General features: G+C 54.5%; 1 protein-coding gene across 1 annotated transcript; it reads left to right on the forward strand.

The window, feature by feature from the left end:
• The first annotated feature begins 714 nt into the window (after positions 1–714).
• On the forward strand, positions 715–19,078 carry EPS8L3 (EPS8 signaling adaptor L3). Its single transcript, XM_075065994.1, has 19 exons — positions 715–779; positions 1,205–1,278; positions 3,862–3,926; positions 4,315–4,473; positions 4,778–4,927; positions 5,276–5,352; positions 5,838–6,019; positions 6,370–6,455; positions 7,130–7,244; positions 8,399–8,463; positions 9,910–9,990; positions 10,714–10,862; positions 11,546–11,654; positions 12,631–12,665; positions 13,878–13,974; positions 15,068–15,187; positions 15,557–15,642; positions 16,283–16,401; positions 17,393–19,078. The coding sequence occupies exons 1-18, from the start codon at positions 739–741 to the stop codon at positions 16,326–16,328; spliced, it is 1,737 nt and encodes a 578-aa protein (XP_074922095.1). The 5' UTR covers positions 715–738; the 3' UTR covers positions 16,329–16,401; positions 17,393–19,078.
• Positions 19,079–23,306: the final 4,228 nt, after the last annotated feature.

The following is a 23,306-nucleotide window of genomic DNA, read 5'->3' on the forward strand; positions in this document are numbered from 1 at the left end:
AGATAATTGGGGTAATTTGGGGAGCTGGCCTAGCATTGTCCCCTCCCCTTCTGGGCAGATCCAGCCCGTCGTGGAGTAGGTAAGAGTTTGAGGAGCGGAGGCTGGGGAAGAAGACAGGGACTGAGTTTAGCTGAAGCCTTTTAGCGAAGGCTAAATCATTAGCTCTCCTCCCTGGGCTCCCCCACTGGATAATGATGGCTCCAGTCTTCAACCCTCCCGGAGTCTCCAAACCTCACTCTGGAAGCCCCTTGTTCCCTGCAGCAGGGCTGCATGGCTGGGCAGGATCAGGGTGTGCCCCTATACTGAGGGAGGGCCAGGTAGCATCAGTGTTTGGTGTGCACTGGAGCCGAGGGGGCAGAGGTGGGGGGTGGAAGCCCTGCCTGCCCCTGTCTGAACCTTGCCTCTCCCCATGCGCAGGGCTGGCATCACCACCATGCACGTTCCTCCGTACTCCACTCTCTTTGGACAAGAGTGGGCATTTGGCCCATTTGTTCTTGCCACTGATCAGCTTTGCAAGAGCAATCGAGACAAATGCCCACTCTTGCCAGAAGAGTCAGGACCGCCAGGACAGGGCTTAAAAAGGGGACTGTTCTGGCCAAGATGGGACATATGATCCTCCTACTACTGTGGCCCTGCCTCCTTTTGGCTCCCTCTGCCCTGCCCTCCCACAGCTGATCCCATCCCCTGGGTGTGGGCTCTGAAGTTTCTGTTTTGCAGGGCCTGCTCTCTGGGCCAACCATGATGGAACACTTTGGCTACAGGACCGAGTCTCAGTACAAGTGAGTGCCCATCCCTCTTAGGGCTCTGGGGTGCCCCCTACCCTGCTCCCCCACCCCACAGGCACACAGAACAATCAATGCTCCATTTGACAGCTGCTTCTCTGACCATCCCCAGGGCTCTTGGGCAGAGCAGCCTACCTGAGGGACAGGGGGCATCTTCCAAACAGGGCCCAGGCACTGCTCTCTCTGCATCTCCCCATCTGGGTGGGGAGGCACCTTCTGAGATTCCCCACAGGCCGGTGGGGGCCAGGCAAAGTCCGACTGTCGTCAAACCCCACTCTCCCGGCTCCGCTGCACAACCTGGCACATGCCAGCAGGTCCCTGCACTGGGGAGCAAAGGTCCAAGCTCAGGGGAGGGGAGGAGGGTCCTTGGGAGCCTGGCAGATCTTATGCACCAGGTGTCTGTATGTCTGTCCTCTCTGCAGTGAGTTCAGCAATGGCAGCCCAAACTTCATCAGAGCCAACAGCACATCCAGGCCCAGCAGCAAAGCCATTTACCGTAAGACCAGCGTCCTCCTCCTTTCAGCCTACCCATCCCCTTCTCCTCCCTCTTGTCTCCACACCTGCCATGCAGGAGTGCAAATAGGGTGGCATGCTCCAGTATGCAGTACCGGCAAGAGATTTTTAGTGGGTATGGGGTACCAGAAAGACTTGGGGAGTAGGGGTGGAGCTGCACTCTGCTCCTTAAAGGAGCAGAATGCTCTAGGGAGGGCATTTATTCTTTATATGGATTTAACAGCACAATACATTGGCTAACATAAGCCTTTGTTTAAGTTTGTTAGCATATGTATTGTGCTGTTAAGTTGGTCAGGATTTCTCAAGAGGGGAGGGGTGGGGGGAATGGAAGGTGTTTAGACAGTGGTTTTGATTCCTGCTCCAGCCTCTGGACTATGAGCATATACTGATGGGAGCATTCTAACCAAGGGACTGAGGACTTTAAGGTAATCTGGAGCCTTCATATTTCCTTGATCCTTTGCAGCTAGGGTGACCAGATGACAAAACTGAAAATATCGGGATGGGGGTCGGGGGAGGACGGTGGAGGGAAAAAAAAAAAAGCCGCCAGAGCGCCCCCCCACACACACTAGCTCGCCTCCTCTCCACCACCCCCCGTAGGGGAAGGTGCCCAGCTGGTGCAATCCTGCAGGCAGCCCCGGAGTGGGGGCAGCAGGCCCCAGCCCCCCAGTCTCGCTCAGGTCCCACAGGGGAACAAACGGGGCGGCCTCTGCCTCCGCCCCGGGGCGGGGTTTCCCTACAGCCCGCCCTGCAGGGTGGCGCAATCATATCACCCTAAGTGTGCCCGGGCCCGGCCCAGGCCCAGCTGCCCCGCAGAGCACCGCGGGTGGCCCTGGAGTGGGGACAGCAGGCCCCAGCTCCCCTGTCCCGCTCGGGTCCCAAAGGGGAACAAACAGGGCTGCTGCTGCCTCCATGTGGCAGGAGGTGAAGCCCCGTCGGAGTCCAGCTGCTGGCCCCCCCCCCACCCATGGGCGTGTACACGGTTCCCCAGGCCGGACCCAGGGCTGCCCCTGCAGCTATCACCCCACCCTCCTGCCTGCGCTTGGGGCCAGGCCGGACTCACTGACCCCACACTCCCCTGTGTCCCCCAGGCCTCCCTCCAGCGCTTGCACTGCCATACAGCTGATCGGCGCAAGCCTGGGAGAGAGAAGGAATGGCATGCTTGGGGAAGAGGCAGGGATTTGGTGAGGAATCCAATGGGGCAGTGAGGGGGCAGAGCTGGGGTGGGGCCAGGGCGAGGATTTGGGGAGGGATCCAATGGGGGAAGGAGGGGGCAGAGTCGGGGTGGGGGGACGCGAGCCCCTGCGGGCTTCGCCTGTGCATGGGAGCGGAGGGCAAACAATGCTTGTTTGTCCAGTGTTCCGACCAAACATTGGTCAGGACACGGGACAAACAAGCAAATATCGGGACAGTGCCGATAAAATCGGGACATCTGGTCACCCTATTTGCAGATGGACTTATGAGTTGGTTATGGTCCAAAGACTGTTCTAGCCTCATTGATTGATTGCTGATTTCCCCCTTGCAATGGACAAAGATCAGATCTCTGCTGACTTTCTCACATGAGTCAGCAGCCTTTGATACCTGTGGTATAAGCAACATAGCCATTGCTTGAGTGGTTTTGTTCTTTCCTCTCCAAATGTCAAAGCCTGTTCCCATTGAATTCAATAGCAAAACTTCTTTTGATTTAAGTGGGAACAGGATTTGGCCCCAAGAGATCAGAGAATGTGATTTTTGATCAATTGCTTTTCTGCCCAGAGGCAGTTCTCATGCACATTCTGCCGGGCTGATTTCAATTGCCCCTCCTGTACGTCATGCTGAGGAAAATAATACAACAGTGTGGGCTGTAGCTCTATCAAGATTCACATGGCACACAGTTCTGTGCCTCTTTCCCATCAAACCCAGATGGCGCTGCATCTCTGCTTTCCGGGTGCCTGGCGGGGAGCAATACTTAGGCCTTGTCTACACTGCCACTTTACAGCGCTGAAATGTTCTCACTCAGGGTGTGAACCCCCTCCCCGCCCCCCCAGCGCTGCAAGTTTCAGCATTGTAACATGCCGGTGTAGCCAAAGCATCAGCGCTGGGAGCTACTCCCCTCGTGGGGGTGGTTTTTTTACAGCGTTTACGGTTGGAAGTGAACATACCCTCAGATAAAGGCAAGCTGGCAGAAGTTTAGTTTGGACATAAGGAAGACGTTGATAGTGTGTTAAGGGAAAGTGGGGTGATTGGCCTTCCTATCCTTCTTTCAAATTAAGAAGTTTTCAGTGTGGAACGTTGCTGGATCCTCAGTGACATGTGGAAGTACAGGTGGCACCAGGGGTCCAAGGCACCATTTTGTTGTAAAATTTTAGACAGGTAAGTGGGGTGTCAGAGGGGACAGTGGGAGACCCGGTTTGGGGGTGGGGTGGAGTCACATGGGGGGGGGCATGTGCCCTCCCTTCTGTCCCTCCCATGAGTGCAGCACCAGCAAGAAATGATTTCTACTTGCACCACTGCTCCCGTCAGCCAGCCCCTTCTTCTCCCCAGATTTCTGCCTCTCCCTTTCATTCCTCTTGCCCTTCTCCGCCTGCAGGCCAGCGCAAGGATTACACTCTGTCCATGCTGAAGCAGCAAAGTGACTTCCAGCACCGTGTGGAGGTAGGAGAAGCCCAAATGGCCTGTTTTCCCTCCCTATAGAAAATGCCCTGTGCACACCCACCCATCAGAGCACGACCAGCTGTCCCCACGCTGTCATCTCACCCTAGTGGGGAGAGGCCTTCCCAGCATGCTCTGGTGCGCCAGGTTGGCGATGCTGGTGCACGCTGCTTCCTCTGGGCTTGAACCCTGGCTGGGTTCCCAACTGACTGCAGACGTCCCCACCTCGTGCTCTGCCCTGGCCAGTACCACCCACTGCCACCTTGCTCAGCCATGTCATGCGGGACCCCCCACCTCAGGTTGCATGGTTCCCCACACGTCCCCTTTCCTGCAGTCAGGGGCTGGGGTGGGGGACTGGGGAGGGCCTGGACACTGTGCTCTGTGTCCCCAGCACCTGCTCACCGTCCACGTGGACTCCAAGGACATTCGTGGTGTGGATGACTGTGTGGCACGGCTGAAGATGATGGATGCACAGGGACGGGTCTGGGGACAGAACATGATCCTGCAAGTGAGGGACCATGAGCTGCTGTTGAGCGACATCGAGACCAAGGTGCATAGGGGTCTCCCAGCCCATTTCAGCCACCGCCCCTCCTCCCAACAGGGCCCAGCCCCACCCCTCCAGCATACACTCTCTTTGGGGTCTTGGAGGAGGAAGCAGAGTGCTTCGGGGGACTTACCCTCATCCCCTGCCATAGGGCTAGCAGGAAATGCTGCCTCCAGCCCATAGGATTCCATACACACCCCATGTCCATGTGGGAGAGGAGCTTGGATCCCCAGCAGAGCAGAGACACCCACTGTCCTGCTGATCTGCCCCGTTCTCCCCATCTCCCGCCCTCCTCCTCCCCCCGCTGCAGGAGGAGTTGGAGAGCTTCCCCCTGGAGAGCGTCCAGGAGTGCGCTGCCGTCCTCAACCGCTGTGTCTACAATTCCATTCTGGCCGTCACCGTGAGGGAGCAGAGCCAGCACAGGAACAGCATCCTCCTCTTCCAGTGCGAGCAGTTGGGGGTGAGCAGCACGGGCCTGGCTACACAGTACCGCCTTGGTGGGCGGCAGCAGGTCTAAGGACGGCTTCAGGTAGCGGCTTGGCCCTCTCTGTGGAGCACGGGAATGGGAGATTTATTAACATGGGGTGTATGTGTCACTGCAGCCCTGTACTGGATGGAATCATGATTGTGTGTCATTGTCCCCACACTGCTCGGGAGACTCTCCTATAGCTCCAGTAGCAGTTTCTTTCAGAGCTGGATGCTCTGGGGTCTACCCTCGCTATTGGCAGCATAGGGACCGCTGCTCTCAGCTGCAGGGCTGTGGAGGGGAACTCATGGTCCTGCTGTGTTCCTCTTCCCTTCCCATTAGGCAGAGCTGATGAAAGCCAGCTTGGAGAAGGCTGTCAAGGAGTGGAAAGGGGAACGGGAGAGTCAGGATGTGCTCAGGTAACGGGGTGCAGAGAGCCTGTCTCCAGCAGGGTAACGTAGGTGCAACCCCCCCAACCACTGTCTCCTGTTGGGGCACTTTCAGGTCTGACACAGTCCCCCAACCCTGGATTCCCAGGAGCCCCCATCCCCCCTCCACACACCCTGGATTTCCAGTAAGGAACCCCCTCGTAAAGGTACAAAGAAAATCCCCCACCTTCTGAAGTCCCCAAGGGATACAGCCCACACCCCAGCTCTAGACAGAGGCCCTCAGTCCTTCCATAGAGTTGGGGTGCTCCTAGGGTTGAGTCACACAGAGCCCTTGTGGATAGGATGTGTTTCCCCCACCTCTCTTCCTAGGGGTCACCAGGCATTTCTCCTCCAGTGTCCCCAGGGGGCGCAATGCAGCCCCTTCTCTGTAGCTGAAGAAGTCTCCCGCCAGCCCCTCTGCAGGGACAGCACCTATTGCTGCATTACTAAACATGCCTCCTTGTTCCCTTTCTCAGGAGCAGTTTGGAGACCATGCTGTCCCAGCAGAGCCGAGGGTCCTTCCACAGCAACCCCCCACGTACCAGCCAGGATAGGTGGGCTGGACTGCCAGAGCCAGACCCCTTTATTCCCCCCACACCACAACGGTGGCAAAGCCAAGACCAGGTGCCCCGGAATCCCCCAGCCTCCATGGATTATGGTAAACAGGCTCTAGTATGGCAGGGAGGGGGTGGTGCATGGAGGTGGGTTGGCGCGGAGGAGGGGCAGGCCAGGGAGGTACAGGTTTGGAGCAGTATTTGGACTCATGGATTCCCTTCCCAGCTCTGCCACTGACTCTCTGTACCATGGGGCTCATGATACTGACTCCCCTTAGCCGGGCTGCATTCACTGCTGTCTGCAGAGCGTGGAGAGGTGCTGTGGGAGGGTGCAGAGGGCAGTTGGGGGGCTGGGAGGTGTAACTCTGAGCCCTGGCAGACGGGGGTGTCGAATGGACACCCCACCACAAACCTCTGCCTGCTGCAACTGACCCCAGCCTCCTGGCTATTGCAGCGCCTGACCAGCCGCGGCCCCCAAAGCCGAGAGATGAGTGGATAGATCCTGGCTTGCAGGCAATGCAGGACTTCGACAAAGACACTGTAAGTGCCCCAGGACTGCTCCAGCTGCTTCCCAGATACCAGCTTTTCCTGGGACTGCTGCAGCCCCCATCATCGCCTGGTGGAGCCTGCCCACAAGGATAGGCTTTCCCCTGGTGCATCGTCAGGCAAACTTGCAGTAGGACAGAGCTTGTTTGGTACTGACATGCTTCTGACCGTCCTGGGGACTGCGGTGTCAGGCTGGGACCCAAGTGGGAAGGAACTTGCCAAGTGCCCTGCCAGGCCTGAGGAGAAAGGCCTCTCTGCCTTCGAAAGGCCTAGAGAGCAGTTGGCAGAAGGGAGAGGGGAAGCAGCAGCCGGAGGGTAGCCGCGGACTTTTAGCCTCTGCAGCTCTGCCAGCTGGCTTAGGGGACACGTTGTGTCCCAGCCCTGCCCAGAAGAAGCTGTGGGCTGGCCGGCGAGAGGAAGGGAGGAGGAGGAGGAGCTGGGGAGATCCGGGTTTGTGGCAGAGCAGGAGCTCCACCACCTTCTGACACCTGCCGAGCTGGTCCCGATGCAGGACTTCTCCAGCCAACATACAGCATTAGGTTCCCCATGGGCAGACCGTGCTCTGTGCTCTGGCTGGAGTGGCTAGGCCTGGGTGTTCTTCCCAGAGATAGAGGCTGGCCTGGGGCCCCGCGCTGCCTCTGATACATCCCTGCCGCTTGTGTTGGCAGGAAATCCTGAACCACGTGCTGAGTGACATCGAACTCTTTGTGGGGAAGCTGAAGGAGACGAGCAGCTCGCCGAGCATCAAGAAGAAGTCGAAGAAAAAGGACAAGGAGAGAGGAGGTGAGGGAGGGGGAAGGGTTATGGGGGGAGGAAGGGGGTCTTGCATTCCTAGGAGAAGTGGAGTCAATCTCTGCATAGTCCCCCCAGGGGAAAGGGGACCTGGGAAGGTCTCTGAGGGGACGTCTCCACAGCCACTGGAGTGAGCCTCCCAGCCTCGGTAAGCAGACGCACTAGCTGTGCTTCAGCTAATGCACTTCAGTGGAGCCATGTGCATGTTGCGGCATGAGCATGGCCCAGGTTGCCCACCCTGTTGCGGAGGCCCGGACTCTGTGTCCCCACCTGTGCTGCAGCAGCCACAATGCTATTTATAGCACTGTAGCCAGAGCAGAGCTAGTGTGTGTCCGTGTACCCAGGGTGGGACACTCAGTCCCAACTGCAGTGAGTGTAGACACACCCTGTGATGGAAGAGGTGGATCTAGGGGGCAGGTCTCTGGGTTGGCCCCCAGGGGAGAGGTGGATCTAGGGGGCAGGTCTCTGGGTGGGCCCCCAGGGGAGAGGTGGATCTGAGGGGCAGGTCTCTGGGTGGGCCCCCAGGGGAGAGGTGGATCTGAGGGGCAGGACCCTGGGTGGGCCCCCAGGGGAGAGATGGATCTGGGGGGCACGCCTCTGTTGGCCCCCAGGGGAAGGAAATGGCTAGGGTCTGTGCCCCTCACTAGTGTATCCATATCTCCAGCCTGGAGTGGGTAGCGCAGAGCATGCGGCTATTCAGGATGTTGGGGCGGGCGAGGAATTACCCCATGAATGGAGCTCCATGCTCTTTGACACAGCCTCTGCCCTTTCCTAATGGCTAGGTGGGGTCCCAGGGCCTGGGCAGCTCCTGCCCCAGATCAGTCCCCAGGCCTGGGCTGCCTCTCCAGGAGCCAGTTCCAGAGCTGAGGCTGGGGCCAGGGCCCATCTCTTGAGGCTCCCTGTTGGGCTCAGCTGTTAGGAGAGGGGATGGGGATGGAGGAGGGGCGATGGACGAACGGATGGACAGATGGACAGTGCCCGCTCCTGAGAGCGAAACTACCTGCCCTGAATGTGCATGGGTGGGGAGGTCGATCTGTCTGTCGGCATGTGGCTGTCTACTTGCTGCGGTGTGGGAGAGGGGAGTGTAAGGGCCCAGCTACCAGGCTGACAGCTCCCTCCCGTCTCTCCCTCCCTCTGTCTCACAGTGCTGCCCCCAGAGCCTGAGTATGAGACCTGCTTCCAGAAGATCAAATACGCCATAAACCTGCTGGTAGGTCGTGGCTACTGGCTGGGTGGCCAGAGCTGTCTGTGGGTCGAAGAGGGGGATGCCCGTGGCAGCAGCACACAGAGCCTATTGTATCGTCTGCAGACACAGCCCAGCCCAATTAGCAGAGGGCACAAGTCCAGCAGGGGAACTATCCCCTCCCCGCAAGAGGCTGAGCACTGGGATACAATGGAGATGAGCATGGTATAAATGCCTGGATGCAGAGACCCCATGCACCCAACCCTCTGTGTCCCACTTCCCTCAACGCCACCAGGGAATCACGTTAGTTATTGAAACTAAACAGGATCAGGGACGGAGGGATCTGGGGACAGAGGGTGGGGTCACTGTGCCTATAACGCCGGGATAAATCTATGGCTACTTGGCAACCTCTTAGAGCCAGGAAACCCCTGGCACTGCTCGGGCCCTATCGCTTGAGCCTAAAAAGTTTCCATCAGCCACTATGGAACTAGTGGGGTCATTGGTCTGACCTGGCGCAAGCAGTGAGGGCCAGGGAACTGGTCTTGCATGGCCGTTCTCATGGGGTTCCTCTGCTTAGGTGCTCGGAAACTTTGGTGATGAGTGTGATCTGAGACCAATACAGAAAAGAGTAGCTGGAGCTGAGTGTGTTGTATGCCCCTGGCTGTCCTTCCTGCTGGATGCCGAGCCAGGGTGGTGGGGGAATGGTTGGATGGTGCGTATGTAGGCTTGGCAGAATTCAGGTTTTATTGTTTCTAATTTCGATGATTCATATTGACTTTTTTTTTTCTATTTTTAACTATTTTAATTGTTAAGGTTGCTGTAAAGCAAGTGGGGGAGAGGGGTCTGGCTGGAGTTAGGGTTAGGGCAGTGGTGGCAGTGGGGTTGCAGGGGGCTCCCCGCACAGCCAAGGGGTCCAAGACACCAGAGCGCAAGGTGCCGGAAAGGCTGCAGTCATCCTGACCCGGAGGAGCAGAGATCCCTGGCCAGGCCTGCAAAGGAGGAAGAGTCCCCAGCCGTGGGGCAGGCCATCCGGTTGCTGAATGGCTCCTACCTGGGACAAAGCCGATCAGCAGTGGGGTAGACTCCCCCATGGCTGGGGTGCTCCTCTTCATCCTCCTCGCAGTCCTGGCCAAGCATCTCTGCTCTGCCCCACCAAGACTGCAGCCTCCCCCACACCTTGCACCTGCAGGAGTCAGGGGTCACACAGCTATAGCAAGAACACTGCATACAGCATAGGTACGTGTGTGTCATATCCATGCAGCAGGGAGTTCCTGGGTGCTGGGAGCCCTGCTGCTGTCGCCCCTGCTCTACCAGAGCCAGCCACACTTTTTACAGAGCACATGCTGCAGCCAAGTTTGCAACTCCTCTGCATTGCTGCTCCTTGTATTAGCTGCCCAGGGTGCAGCTACCTCCCTGGCAGTGGGGCTAAGGCAGAGAGGTGAAAAGCTTCTCCTATGTTTTGCCTCTACACAGGGGAAGCTGAAATCTAAGCTGCAGCAGCAGCCACCCAGTGCCCCAGAACTGGTTCGAATCATCTTCTCCACCCTCTCCTTTGTGAGTATCCCAGACTGTTAGGATCCATCTCATTGACAGGGCTGCAGGTTGCCTCCCCTTGTATCTATGCATCCAGTTCTTCAGGGGTAGGTGTAAAGACTGCCATTGTGGCTTCTGCATGCACTAAGCCATTGTGGCTTCTGCCAGGAATTCCAGAGATAAGACCCTTTGTCCTATGTGGACAGAGGCAGGCCAGCTCACAGTGGACAATGGTTTGCATGCAGATTTTTCCCCACCACGGGAATCTGAGAGATCCCGGATTTTCCCTGGCAGTAAAATTCTCAGGACATAGTCTTATGGCTACCAGGAGAGGGCACGGGCTAGTGATTAAAGCACAGGCTAGGAGTCAGGACTCCTGGCTTTGCCACTGGCTCGGTTTGTGACCTTGAGCAAGTCTCTTCCCCTCTATGTGGTTCCATGTCTTGATCTGTAAAACCAGCATCCGTCCGCCACCCCCAAGGGCTGTGATTGGCTCTGTTCATAGAGCACTTTGGAGCTCTGCTGCACAGTGATAGCGTGAACCGTTCCTCTGCACCCAGCGCTGTGCACTTCACCACTACCGATCTCCCTGCAAACATCTCAGCACCCCCAGCTGAACCCAAAGCAGGTGTGAGCAGGGCACCCTGACAGCACAGCTGCCCTCAGACATGACTGTCAGAGGCGGGAGGTTCTGGGCTGACCTGACTTGTCGCTGTGATTCCTCCCCATCTGCCCAATATACAGATTTTATCCAACTGTCCCTGGCCAAACCTGGCTTCTTCCATTGTTTCCCCTCTGCTGACTGAGGCAGCCATCGACCTCCTGGACGAGTCTTTGGAGAAAAAGGACCGTGACACCTGGAAGAGTTTGGGCAAGGCTTGGCACACAACGAGGTGAGGAGAGTCCCTCGGCCATCCAGGCCATTCCCTCTGCTGAGCCAGCAGGCTGCGGAGCAGCTGCTTGGCACGTGCACCGTCCGTTGCTGTTAACAGGAAGGATCTTAAGCCGGCGAACGCGGAAAGAGCTCGAACTGGGATCTAGTGACGCCATCTCCCCCTTTAATGTTAATCTGGATTGTAGTTGCTGGTCTGAAGTCCACTATTTAGCCCCAGGCAACAGCTTCCCCACATTACCCAGCTCTGTCTTGGTCTGAGAGGAGAGCTCGAGCTCCATTGCCCATTGAGCCTGAAATGGGGAGAGAAGCTGTGCTGAGGGCAGAGTCAGCTCCTCGCAAACGGGCATCAGGCGTCCAGGAATAGCGTATGTCTCTACCAGCCCAAGCCAACTCGGAATCAGCAGCCTCCACTGGGGTTGTAAGAGACTGTTCTCCCCTTACCAATTCACTGAGCTTTCCATCGTCCCCTCCACCCCCACATGCACCTTCCTGCAGGGCTGACTGGTGCCTCCCTTCCCAGCCTGAGCCCCTTGACCTGTTCTTTGCTTGTTGTCAGGGCTATGGGTCCCCCTTCGAGTCACTCCCACCCACCCTGTGCAGCTGCCAGTGGTTAGAGAGATGTGTTTACAGTCCTGTATGGAGACCAGCATTGCAAAGTCTTCTCTTTCTGCCCCACCCCAGGACAGAGTACCCAGGCGGACAGTTCATCCCTCCCTACATCCCCATCTTCTCAGATGGGTGGGTGCCCCCCCTGCCGACCCAGAGGGAGAACACCACTCACCTGGAGAGGGTGAGTCTTGACTGCCAGGCTGTTCCTGACGGCACAAATTAAAGTTTGAGCTGGGTGGCCGAGGGGCGCACTTTAAGTACTGTCTTCCCAAAGCTGCTACTCCCAGATTACGATGGATTCCCCTCACATCACTCTCAAACCACTTGGGCAGGAGGAATAGCACAAGAGACATCTAATGGGCTCATTTCACAGAAGCAAAACTGATGAGGCAGTTTGGCCCAGGACCCCCTTGTAAGAGAGAGGGAGTTGTCTAGTGGTTAAAGCACTAGCCTGGGCCCTGGGAGTCTTGTGGTCAAGCTCCTTCTCTGCCACTGACTGTCCATATGACCATGGACAAGTCACTTAGGCAGAAAGCCTCAAAGGTTTTCAGGTACTTAACTTCCATAGGTGTTGGGTGCCTAAATACCTTTGAGGACCTGTGCCTTTATTTCCTGTCTGCAAAATGGACTAGTAGCACTGCTCTGTCTCACCAGGGGAGTCTTAGGACAGCTGTATTAATGGTTATGATGGTCAGATGCTATAGTGCCATAGGTGTACCATAGCCAGACATCGGAACTCAGAGTCCAGGGGAGAGGAAGACGCTTTGCACTGCTGTAAGCCCATCTTTCCCTTTAAACACTGAACAGAAAGTTGTAGCCAGGACATGACTTGGCACCTTGTGCAGTGAGTGAGTCTCTGGGAAAGGATTACGTCCCCTACCAGGGACTTAGTGCATACAGAATTTGCTGTGCGTGGACTGCTGCCCCTCCATCCAGGGTCTAGCAGGGATAAAAGCCCTAGTATTGCTAACAGCTGAGGGAGATTCTTCTGTAGCTTGGAAAGACAGGCTTATGTTTGCAGAGGGTCACACAGGCTGCATAGCCTATCCAGGCTATCTCTCTGGCTCTGGGGGTTATCACACATCTGTTCCACCCTCAGCTTCCCTGGAATGCCCCCCAGGATGTAACTAAAGCATGTTTGTCTTCTGTCCATGCAGCAGCCCCTGGGAAGCCAGAACCACGCCGCACCCAGGTATGTGCTCCTGTCCCCAGGCTGGCCCGGCTTCCTAGTGAGGTTCTGAGAAATGACCCAATACACTGCATCCAGGAAGGCCCCTTGGACTTCAGTGTGAATGAATGAACATGGGCAGCACAGGGCCTCTGGCTATGAGGGGCAAATAACTCCTGCTTAGAACTTGCTGGGATCACCTCTTGAGACCGCAAGTGTGCACACGCACAGCTTGCTCAGCACAGTCCTGTTCCCCAAATCCTACACACACACTTCCACAGCAGCTGCAACACACACAAGGTTCTTTCTGTCCTACCGGCAGAAGAATCTGCCGCAGCTGACTGGTCTCAGCCTACCAGCAGAGCCGTGCTTCCATTCTGGGCTCTCTCTGAGCCTGTGGGTGGGGGCCAGGGCAACCCATTACAAAGGGGCCCTGTTGTCAGCTGCAGTGATGCCAGGGAGGGAAACCCAAGATGGGGACTTTGTCCACCCTTGGATTCAGCAGTTCACGCTGTGTCAGAAGTGGGGGAAGCATCCCTGGAACAAAAGAAGGTCTGTGTGAGACAGGAAGGTCAAACCCGCTGGAGACAGCAAATGAGTAGCTCATTTGGCTCCCTTGTCGAGTATCTTAATTGCTTGCTGCATTATTGCCTCTGAAAGTGGGTCACTCTGTCCTGGCCCCCCACCCCGTGGTCTGAGAGCTCTCTCCATGCCATCCTGCCACTCCTGACTGCTATCTATGCCATCTCTGGGCAAAGCCCACAGCCCCTCCCAAGCCCCTGCTGTTCACCTTTGGGTCACCTGGCCCCAGCCAGTTGCTCTTTCCCCTTGAGTGTGTCAGGGTAGCCGAGTGGCTCTGTTCTCCCAACACTAACAGACTATGCGCCTGACCCTGCAAGGCGCTGAGCACTTCGGGGACTGGGGGGGAGGCAGCACCCGCAACTCCCATGAGGGGAGTGATGAGAGCTGAGGGTGCTCAGCACCCTGCAGGATCAGGTCCTCTAGTTGTGTCTAGACAAAAATCCTGTGGGTCTAGACCTGCTCTCGGTGATTGAAGTAGTACTGAAATCAAGCGTTACATGCCATGCAGAGCTGTGTGAGAGAGCTCAGGATGGGGGGTTCTCTTTTTGTAAGAAGCAGCTAGATCTCTTACCTGGCTCCCTAGGGACCTAGGCCTGAGAGAGTTACAGAGCTCCATTCTCCTGGGCTCTAACTCCATACATGGTCTCCTTCCAGAGGTCCTCCTAGTCCCCCTCAGCGCATGCAAGCCATGTACGAATTCCAGGCCCGGAACAACAAGGAGCTGACAGTCATGAAAGGGGAACTGCTGGAGGTAAGGCAGGAACTGTCCTGTGAAGCGAGGGAATTGTTCAGTCCCTGCTAGGCGGTCTCGGCGCCAGAACTTAGATACCTGTGGGAGGAAACTGGGTCTTTAGTCTCTCTAAAGCACAGTGCGTTCCTCTGGGACTACTTACAGACATAGAGGGAGGGTAGCTACTAGGGACTGGTGGATCAGAGTGAATGGAGATTGGAAAACAGGAAGAGAGGGCTTACAGCACCAAGGCACAGAGTGACCTTTGATTGCTGACTATGGCTAAATGGCACCAGCCCGGAGGCTGCACAGTGACATGGCTGGGGAACAAGGACTAAATATCATGCACAGGATCAGCCTGTGGCGGGTTGCTCTTACCGACAGTACTGTGCCCAGTAGCAGAGTTGGGTTTTCAGACATCTACTAAAATGAAGCCCACTAATAATGCCCATACTATAACGATGTATGCTCCGGTCTCATGAGAGTGGAAGCTGGATGTCATGGATTTTGGGAAGGTGGGCGGGGGGTAGGAAGGCAATGTTGCCTCCTCCCTGGGCCCGTCTGGCTAGATGCAATTTTGGGAGAGGCTGTTTGTTTTCATCTGGAAACAGCACACTGGACTTGATGGCCCAGTAGCGTGACACATTACAGCAGGGACTAGACACTGTGCACAGTTCTCTGGGCTGGGCTATGAAGGAGGTCAAACAATAGGGAGAAGGGGCCTTTCTGGCCTTCAGATTGATGGATCTATATAGCACACAGTGTCATGGATGGGATGGTAGCACTGCATTACACAGCAGACACCTGGAGTTGTCTCCCCAGGAACCCAGTCCAATCAGTCCAGAATCTGGTGTGATATTTATTTAGTTTGATCCTCAGCTGGTGTCAGCTCTCTGGCCCGTGCCCTGCAGGAGATCGGAATGGGCCTGTCTGGCCTCAGTCTCGAGGACTCTAATTGCCAATAGATGCCCTAGACAGTCCCAATGCCATGCAGGGAGTCTGGCATTACCACAAGGGTGACCCCCTGCTCTGGTGGCTGGGGTGATGGCTTTCACTCATTCACCACCTGGGCTCCTGGGGGCTGATTTGAATTACGCTGTGTCCCTTGGCTCAGATTCTAGATCAGAGGAAGAAGTGGTGGCTTGCTAGAAACAGTGCCGGAGAGAGGGGCTATATCCCAAACAACATCGTGGGGCCAGTGGATCAGGAGCCTGCGGAGACCAGCATGAACCAAGTAGGTTACCCTGTTCCACTCCAAGATGCAGCAACGCACTGACCTGGCTGGGCCTCCCCCCACCCCCTTGTGCTGAGGCGCTGGCCCCATTTCCCTTGGGGGTGGGGTTATGGGAACTAGCTTGCTAGCGGTTAAGTGCCTGCTGGCTCTAGAATAGGGGTTTCCTGATCTCATCCCCTGCACTGAGCTAAAGGCTCTCGATCTCCCATCAGCAGACACCAGCTCTGAGAGCTTGTCACTTGCAGGCAGTGACTTGCGGGGTGGCTGGGAGGGGGAAGAGGGAAGTGTTCCCTTGTCTGTTGCGGGGACGTGATTAGCACGCTCATTTGCTGTGAGACTCCTCAGTCCCCTCTTCTGTTTTGGATCTAGGCGCCAAGCGGCTCCCCTGTTCTCCAGCAGCACTCCACGCCGGCGGAGGTGACGGCCTGGCTGCGGGACATAGGCTTCTCCAAGATGTAGGTCATCTCAGTCGCTAACCCTGGAAACTGGCCTCTCTCTCTGAGAAAGGCCCCTCCCTGCCATCACCCCGCTGGTCCTCCTAAGTCACATCGGGCCCAATCCTGAAGGGCTGATCCTGTCCCGCTGACTTCAGTGGCACAGAATTGGCAGCCACCTTGGCCTTGGGGTTAGGCCCAGAGCTGTGTGGGGACCGTGGTGTCAAGGACACTTGATACCTGATGAGGAGGGAAAAACACCCCCATTCCAACCCAGGGAAGAAAGCAGGATCCTCGCCCTAGAAGGGTAGGTGGCCCACTGCAGGGTATGAAATGACTAGTGCTCTTTGCCCCAATTGTGCTTCTCTATTGGTACTGGTACCGTTCCCCCTCTTGGTAGTATTCCGCCCCTGCCCGCTCCTCACCATCATTGCGCAACCTTCCCTGGCACAGATCGCCTATGTCCAGCCTCGGCTGCTGCTTAGACAGAGACTGCGTCCGCAGCCATCTCCCTTGCTGATGGACCGACTGGGGGCTTTGCCTTTTCCGCCTTGTTTTTCTTTCTGCAGTTCCACCATTTACGGTAGGCTAGTGATCTCCAGGGTTCTCCTTCCCTGTGCACCCAGCCCCTCCTCACCATCTGTCTGTCTGTCTCCCACAGCACGGTGGTGCCTTGGGTGCTCAATGGCAACCAGCTGCGGGGATGAGCCGGGGGATGAACTGTTGCCCAGAACAGGGGAGCGTGTCTTCTTCGAGGTCTCTGCTGTAATATCCCTGGGGGTGGTCTGCTGCGGGGCTTTACTAGTCACACAACCGCATCCCGGGCCATCACTGAAGGACTTGGCAGTGGTCTCTACAGCACGGGAGGGGGATCTGCTAACCTTCAGGGGCTGGGTCTAGGTCCAGGGGAGAGCATGGCATTAGGGGGAATCTGGCTGAGGTATTTCATATCTGACTTGTGGGAAGGACACGTCTGCAGCTTGGGGGCTTTGGGGTTCCTTCTGAGACTTTCAGCCCAATCCCAAACGGACTTCTTGCCCCGGCCCAGTGCTAGGCCCCTGCCTCTTACAGAACCCTGCCTGGGCAGCCACAAACCGCACAGGCACTCAATCACTCCAAGCCTGAATGTTGGTGTAAAAGTTCCTTAGGCCTTTACATTTCTGCCTCTGAGCACAGCACAGTGCCTCCTCTGCGCGTCTGGCAGCTCCTGCTGCACCCCCTGCCATCTGCAAACCAGGGAGGAGGTAGGGAGCACTTAGCAATAGGGGCTATAGGTAAATCCCTCAAATGGGGTGCTTTGATCCTTGCTGCTAGGGCCAAGAAGTGCAGAACTCGTTGCCTGATGGCTGGGAGTTCAACAGCATGGACTGAACACCATGTTCCAGGTTTTTTTGGCGGGGAGAGAGGACAAAAAAGCTTTTCAACCCCTAGATAGTTTCCATTAGAAAGTTTATTTTGATGAAATAGGAACAGAGCAGCCTTTCAGTTTGTTTTATTCCTCCTCCCCCTTCAGGGTAAATGCATTGTGTGGGGATGAAAGAGGAAGGAAAACAAAAAACAAAACCCAAAGTGGGGGGTGGGTGAGAAGTTTCACATGTGTAGGGAGAAGGCAATCCTATGAAGGGTTTCCTCTGAAACGGAGGTGGCATACTGACCTGTGCTGGCATGCAGGGTAGTCCACTGCCAGGATTGCTAGCCTGGCCCTGGCTCAGCTCTGTCAGCCCTAGCCTCCAAAGTCTAGACTTTGACCCCTGCCTTCTCTTCCGTTGAGATGGCCCTCAGATTACTGGCTCCTTCTACCTCTCCATCGCGGCTCGAGCCAGCCCAGGGGACAGCAATCACTTTTCAGCATCAGCCCTACTGCTTTCAGGATCTCTGAGTCTCTTCCTGCCTCTTGTACCAGTGGGATATCGCCTAAGCCACATGTCACCCAACTGTCATGGACTGTTTTTGTTCAGTTTGTCAGCCCAGCACAGGGGGTTCGGTTCCATGACAGGCTGCTTGGTTCTCCTGCCACTACAACTTCATATATATTCATAGGGCTACATATGCTCCGCAAAACTGGACTTCGCTTCTGATCAGAGGAGATAAGTTTCGCTCCCCAACAGCCTTTGTTCAACTCTCCCAGTTTGTACAGCACCGCTCTCTGGAGTTTAACCTAATGTAACCAGAAGATACACCCTAGAAGCTTGGCTTTCTTCCTTATTTATGCCTTTGCAGAGCTGCTAGTCATAGCCGAGAATTTTTTAGATGCACTAATATCAGCCTGCAGGGCCAGATCTCCCACAATGTGTGTAGTGTTTTCACAGGTTCTTCTAGCCAGGAGCATTTAGACTAGCCTTATCGGTGAAGTTTGTTTAATGGTGTTAAGTTTCTTTACAAATAAAGAGATTGATCAATTCTTTCCTAGCCCCATTTAGGGCTGCGTTGGAAGAGTTATAGGATGGGGAGCCCAGAGTGGGTAGGAGTCTTCCCCTGATACCAGGGATGGAAATGGTTTTAGTGAGTAGAAGAGTAAGATGAGGAAGGGGGGAGGGTTACAGTTGTTTAACACCCACCAGCTTAGCATTTCAGATTGGGGGAATTCCCAACCGTAGTGATGGATACAGAGCTAAGCCCATAAAGACTGGGTTTGAGCTGCACCGACAGAGTCCTCTAGCACTCAGCCTTGGGTAGCTTACACTGCTACTTTGTATTGGATGGTGTTCTTCCCTCCCCTTGGTTGTGTGTTGATAGCCGCAGCCTTCAAAGGGCCTTTGTCTGTGCAACCTATCGCAGGTACACCGGCCTTGGTGCAAGACAGGCCAGCCAATGCTTAACATGGTTGCTCGTTAGGCGGTGCACCATTTAGACTATAGGGTGAAGCCGTACGGCTACAGGGTTCCTAGACCGGGTGGATAAATCCTTTTTTTTAAATTGTTTAAATCAGCTTTGAGTTAATGCTTTTTGGGGAGCTATATGTAATAGGGATTATAATTTTACTTCTATCGTTGAGGAATATTTCATGTAACGTTTAAGAAAGTTTTATAAATGAGTTCCAATGTTATGGATTAGGACCCATCTTATGGGGTTCCGGGAGCTTCTGTAAAGATTAACCTCAATAATTATCTACCCGACTCAGTTCAGTCTAGAAGTACAGAGATGCTAAGTTTTTGCAGTTCTTGACGTAGTTTGTGTCTGCATAGAAAATGCTTTTTAATAGCAAAATATTTTTTAAACACTGGTGAGAAGACCTCAACCCTATTGTTCCTCTGCAATTTGCATGCAGGTCATCCTTAACTCTTTCTAAAGTGCAAAGTTTCAAGTTCAATGAATAGAGATGGTTGGTGGTGATAGATTCTGGACAGGGAGTCTGGAGATAAATGTGAGAAGGAGGGAATTTTTACAAAAGCATTATGTTTGCTGTGAAGTTCTGGATTTTCTTACATGGTTCAGTTAAAATAACCATTTAAATGTCTGTTGGTGTGTTCTTCTCCTAATACGCAGGCAGAAACTCCTGCCATATTAATGATTTCCCTGTTGATTGGAGCTAAGTACTGGGAGGTGAACTTATATTCTGCTTCACTACCAATGATTTTCATTTTCTGATATGCTGTAAACTCATGACAGTTTTCAATATCACTGTTTTTAACAAGTGTGTGAACCTTCTAAAAATGAACTCATTGAGTTGGAGAATTATTGGTTACAAAAACGCCATAGATGCATCTTTGTATAGAACTCCATTGATTAAATTGAGTCTGCCTGACCTGACTAGTGATTTAAATCAAATCCACCCTGTTCCTATACCAATCCATCTACATCCAGGCTAGACATAGCTTCTCCCAGAATACTAAAGCAGATCAAGATCACTGGGGCCCTGCCAACCTGTTTACTGATGTACCATTAAGTCTTTCACCAACAGCTGGACTTCCCTCAAACCCCTAGTTTACTAAAGCTACTTAATGCTATTTAAACTAGGTATCTCCTGAGGAATTGGTGGGGCACAGGAAACCTCCCCTGCAAGTTCAGAGGATACTGATCCTTGAGTTGCCAGGGCCATGGCAACCCAGCCTGAAGCATCACTCCTCCACACAACCTCTATGGACAGGGTTGTCAGGGTAGGGCACCCAAGGAAAGTATCTGTAATTGGTGCTTAAAAGCCCTGTCTCCTGGCAACCAACGAGGATGGAATGGGAAACAGGCCAGAGCCTCTTCCCTTGAAGAGGATCTACAGAAACAGCAGCCCTCTAAATCCACTAAGCAACACTGACCAGCACTGAGTCTCAGGCTGATGCTGTTAGTTTGGTTCATACAATGATCAGCCTAAAGTTCACCCTAGCCACCAAGTGAGGTACATCAACAGCATGATTCTACATGACCAGGGGTTGGGGGAAGTTCTACCTGTGCCACGCCACTGACAACTGCAGAGGCATCAAAGCCAAAGCAGGATTTGGTCTTGATGCCCTGTAGGAGACGTGATGCAGGGCTGTGTACTTGGCTATTCCCAGCTTGGTTAACTGAACAGACACGAGGAGGCAGCAGCACTGGAGAGGCTGGTTTTCTCCCAGGGAGGCTACAGCAACTCAGCAAGAGGGAGCCATTGTGCAATTACTAAACATTTATTGGCTGTCATTTCAGAGTAGGGTTACTACACACATTTAGTGATTGATCCACTGAGAGCAATTCACTGAAGTTGCCACTTAACATATTCAACCATCCACCCCCTCACAACATCCGAGCTGAGGGAGTCTGTACACAAACAGCAAGTGGGGGCTCTGGATTATTCCTCTCTAGCCCCTCTGTTCCACACAGATCTACTTCTGGTTGCTCCATTTGGCCATCTTGTTGAGTACTTGGTGTAATGGGAGTCTTCATGAAGCGTAGAGCCAGTAAGCCGGCAATCTTCTCCAGGCCTTGTGGAGGAGAGAGAGGAGGGAAAAAAGTTGAGCAGAAGCGAGTGTGGTCTGCTTCCCAGGCCACTCACAAACACGAGCCTCAAACCTCCTGAAATATGACAGTTAAGCCTCTTCTGGGCCACACCAAGGAGGTTGGCCCCACATCCCCCATCAGGAGTCTGATCAGTGTTACCTGCTGGCATGCGGGTGTTCCTGCCCTAGTGTGGCTGCTCAAGAGGAGTGCCAACACTTCCAACTAGCCAGGCTTTTCCCAGCACTGCAGAGTGCGATCCCCTGAGTGCAAAGTTGGCTCCTGTACCTCCTCCCTACAGTCCCCAGGGCAGGAGTGGCCAGAGCACATCCTCAGAGTTGCTGCCCTCTGCTCTGGCCCAGGCCAAAGTTAGGAATCCATAACCAGCTCCCAGATACTGCCCTGTACCTTGGTAGACTAGAGACTGGCCCATTGCCCCGATCCACATACAAGGACTCTCTCTTGCTTCACTGAAGCTATGGCAGGAGTTAGGCTGGGATAATATAGCAAGCTACTAATGGCAAGTATGGCCTTTGCTACCTTTCTGTCCCAGCACCTATTTCCACCTGGAGCCAGCACCTGCCATTTCCACAGCAGCTTATGGCCAACAACATACAGAGCAAGGACAGAGTAGAACAGAACAGGAGTAAGTGTCCTTTGGGAATCTCGAGACATCGTTTAGGAGGGCTCGCAGGATAGGAGTGTTTCATCCCAGCTTGCCAGTGCCACCTGAAGAGTGTCTGCCAAGATCACCAAGCAAGCAGGGCACCAAGATGTGGCTACCTCTCCATTAGAGGAGGAGGTAGCCAGTCCTCAGAGGCCAGCAGAAAGCCCATCAGATACATGGCCAAGGAGAGAGAGACTTCTTTCTCTCAGGAGGAAGGCCTCAATCAGGGCAGAAGCAAATCTACAGGGCACTGGGAGGGGAAAAACCTGTGTGGTTACAGAGCAAACAGGACTTCACTCTCTCTAGGAGGAGTTGTTTGCCATATTGGTGCCAGAGAGGGGCAGTCTGACATCTCCATTACCACCAGAAGTACTAACAAGTACTTGTTAGCAATAGCCCCAGCAGCTGCTGTATCTGTTAGAGAATGAAATTCTTTGTCTGTTGCTAGAAGCTTGAGAGGCCTAGTTCTCTGCAAAGGAGTGAATGTTTGCAGTGGAATGTGTCAGTCCCAGGCCCCCGCAGCAAGCTGGGCTGTCCCTGGATAACCAGGGCAGTGTATTACAGGAGTCACGGCAAACCTCACCTCAAAGCGGTCAAGAAAATCCTTCAGGTTTTGGAACTGATCCAGGCACTTGGGCTCAAGCATGCGGTTCTGATCCAGGATGTCGTACATGAGAAAGTCAGCAAACGTGATCAGAGAGAGTTAGAGAGAAGAGTGCACAGGGCAGTTCAAGTCTGTTCCCATGCCCCTCCCCAATCACACCCCCACCAGTACCTTTCTCCCAGCCAACCACTTCCTTCTTCCCCAGGAACTGGGGACCAGGCTTCAGGCTTCCAGAGCAGCTGCTCCAAGTAGCAACCTCACTGTCTTGCATCGAGGAGAGGGAAAGAGTTCCAGAAACATCTGTGGATTAGACAAGGCAACCCTGTGCCCCCAATGTCAGTTAAATTTTTTGGGGGGTACTTGGATTTGCCATTGTCATTAAGAGGGTTCAAGGTGAGCAGTATCTGTTTCGGGCAGGTTCCCTGTGATCCCCCCAGTACAGCATTATGCAAGTGACTTCAGGGCCATTATTCCCTGCTCCTTGAGGAATAAGTAGGGCCAGAAGCAGAAATACAGCTAAATGGACCCAATCTAGTATGGAGAATTCCCAGGTGTCCAATAGATAGTGCCGGAGTGCGATTTTGTCCTGAAATAACAGGTTTTGTTGCAGCCCCCAGGACAGCATGACGAACTCACAAAGTCGGGGTTGTAGCGCGCCTTACGGTCATACGAGATCATGGGCTGGTCTTCCAAGCATGTCCTCGAACATCTCCTCTCCGTCTCGCCACCTGGGAGATGGAACAAAGTGTCATGTGCATCACTGGCAGCGACCAGCCAAATTCCAGCCCCTTGTCATTCGTGAGACAGACCCTCCCACCACCATACTCACCAGTTGTTGCCTTTAGCGCGCGATGTACCGGGGATGGCGGATTGCTCTGGTGGCTTGTTGCCTGCATCTGAGGTTACGCAGCTGGGCGTGAAGGCAAGTAGGAGCAGTTCCTAGATAGGAGCACAGCTTTCCTTACTTCTTGAGTCCTGGCCCGTACTGGCGCTCGACTTCACCCTGACCTGTAAGCTCTCTCGCACAATCCGAACTTGCGCATCCCACTCTGCTATATCAGCCGCAGACATTCCTGAAGCCCACCAAATCGCACTGCCTGTGATCGCGAGAGAGCCAAATCATTCATCCTACGTGAAAGTCCACCACACCCATTAGGCAGCCTCCTGCCCACCGCTTACCTTCGATATACCGTAATTGACGATGTGAGCCGAATGTAGGGCATAGACCGCTCAAGCCCAGTTTCATCTTCTCTTCAAGTACTGGCTTTTGCATCCGACGCTGAGAGCACGAGCCGGTAGATCGCCATGAACATTACCTATCCTCCCCTGGCACTGGGGGCAGCAATACCGCGCCTACCGGATTGTAGGTGAGATTCTCCATGTGTATTCTGCTGTAGGCAACATCAGTTCCTCGGACCTGAGCAGAGAAAAACCTATGAGGGAGATTTGTAATGTCTAGCCAGGGGCCGAGCGTGGTCCACTCTGCACAGGTTACCAGCTTGCGCACGT

Source organism: Chelonoidis abingdonii, chromosome 4, assembly GCF_003597395.2.
Source record: "Chelonoidis abingdonii isolate Lonesome George chromosome 4, CheloAbing_2.0, whole genome shotgun sequence".
Classification (NCBI taxonomy): Eukaryota; Metazoa; Chordata; order Testudines; family Testudinidae; genus Chelonoidis; species Chelonoidis abingdonii.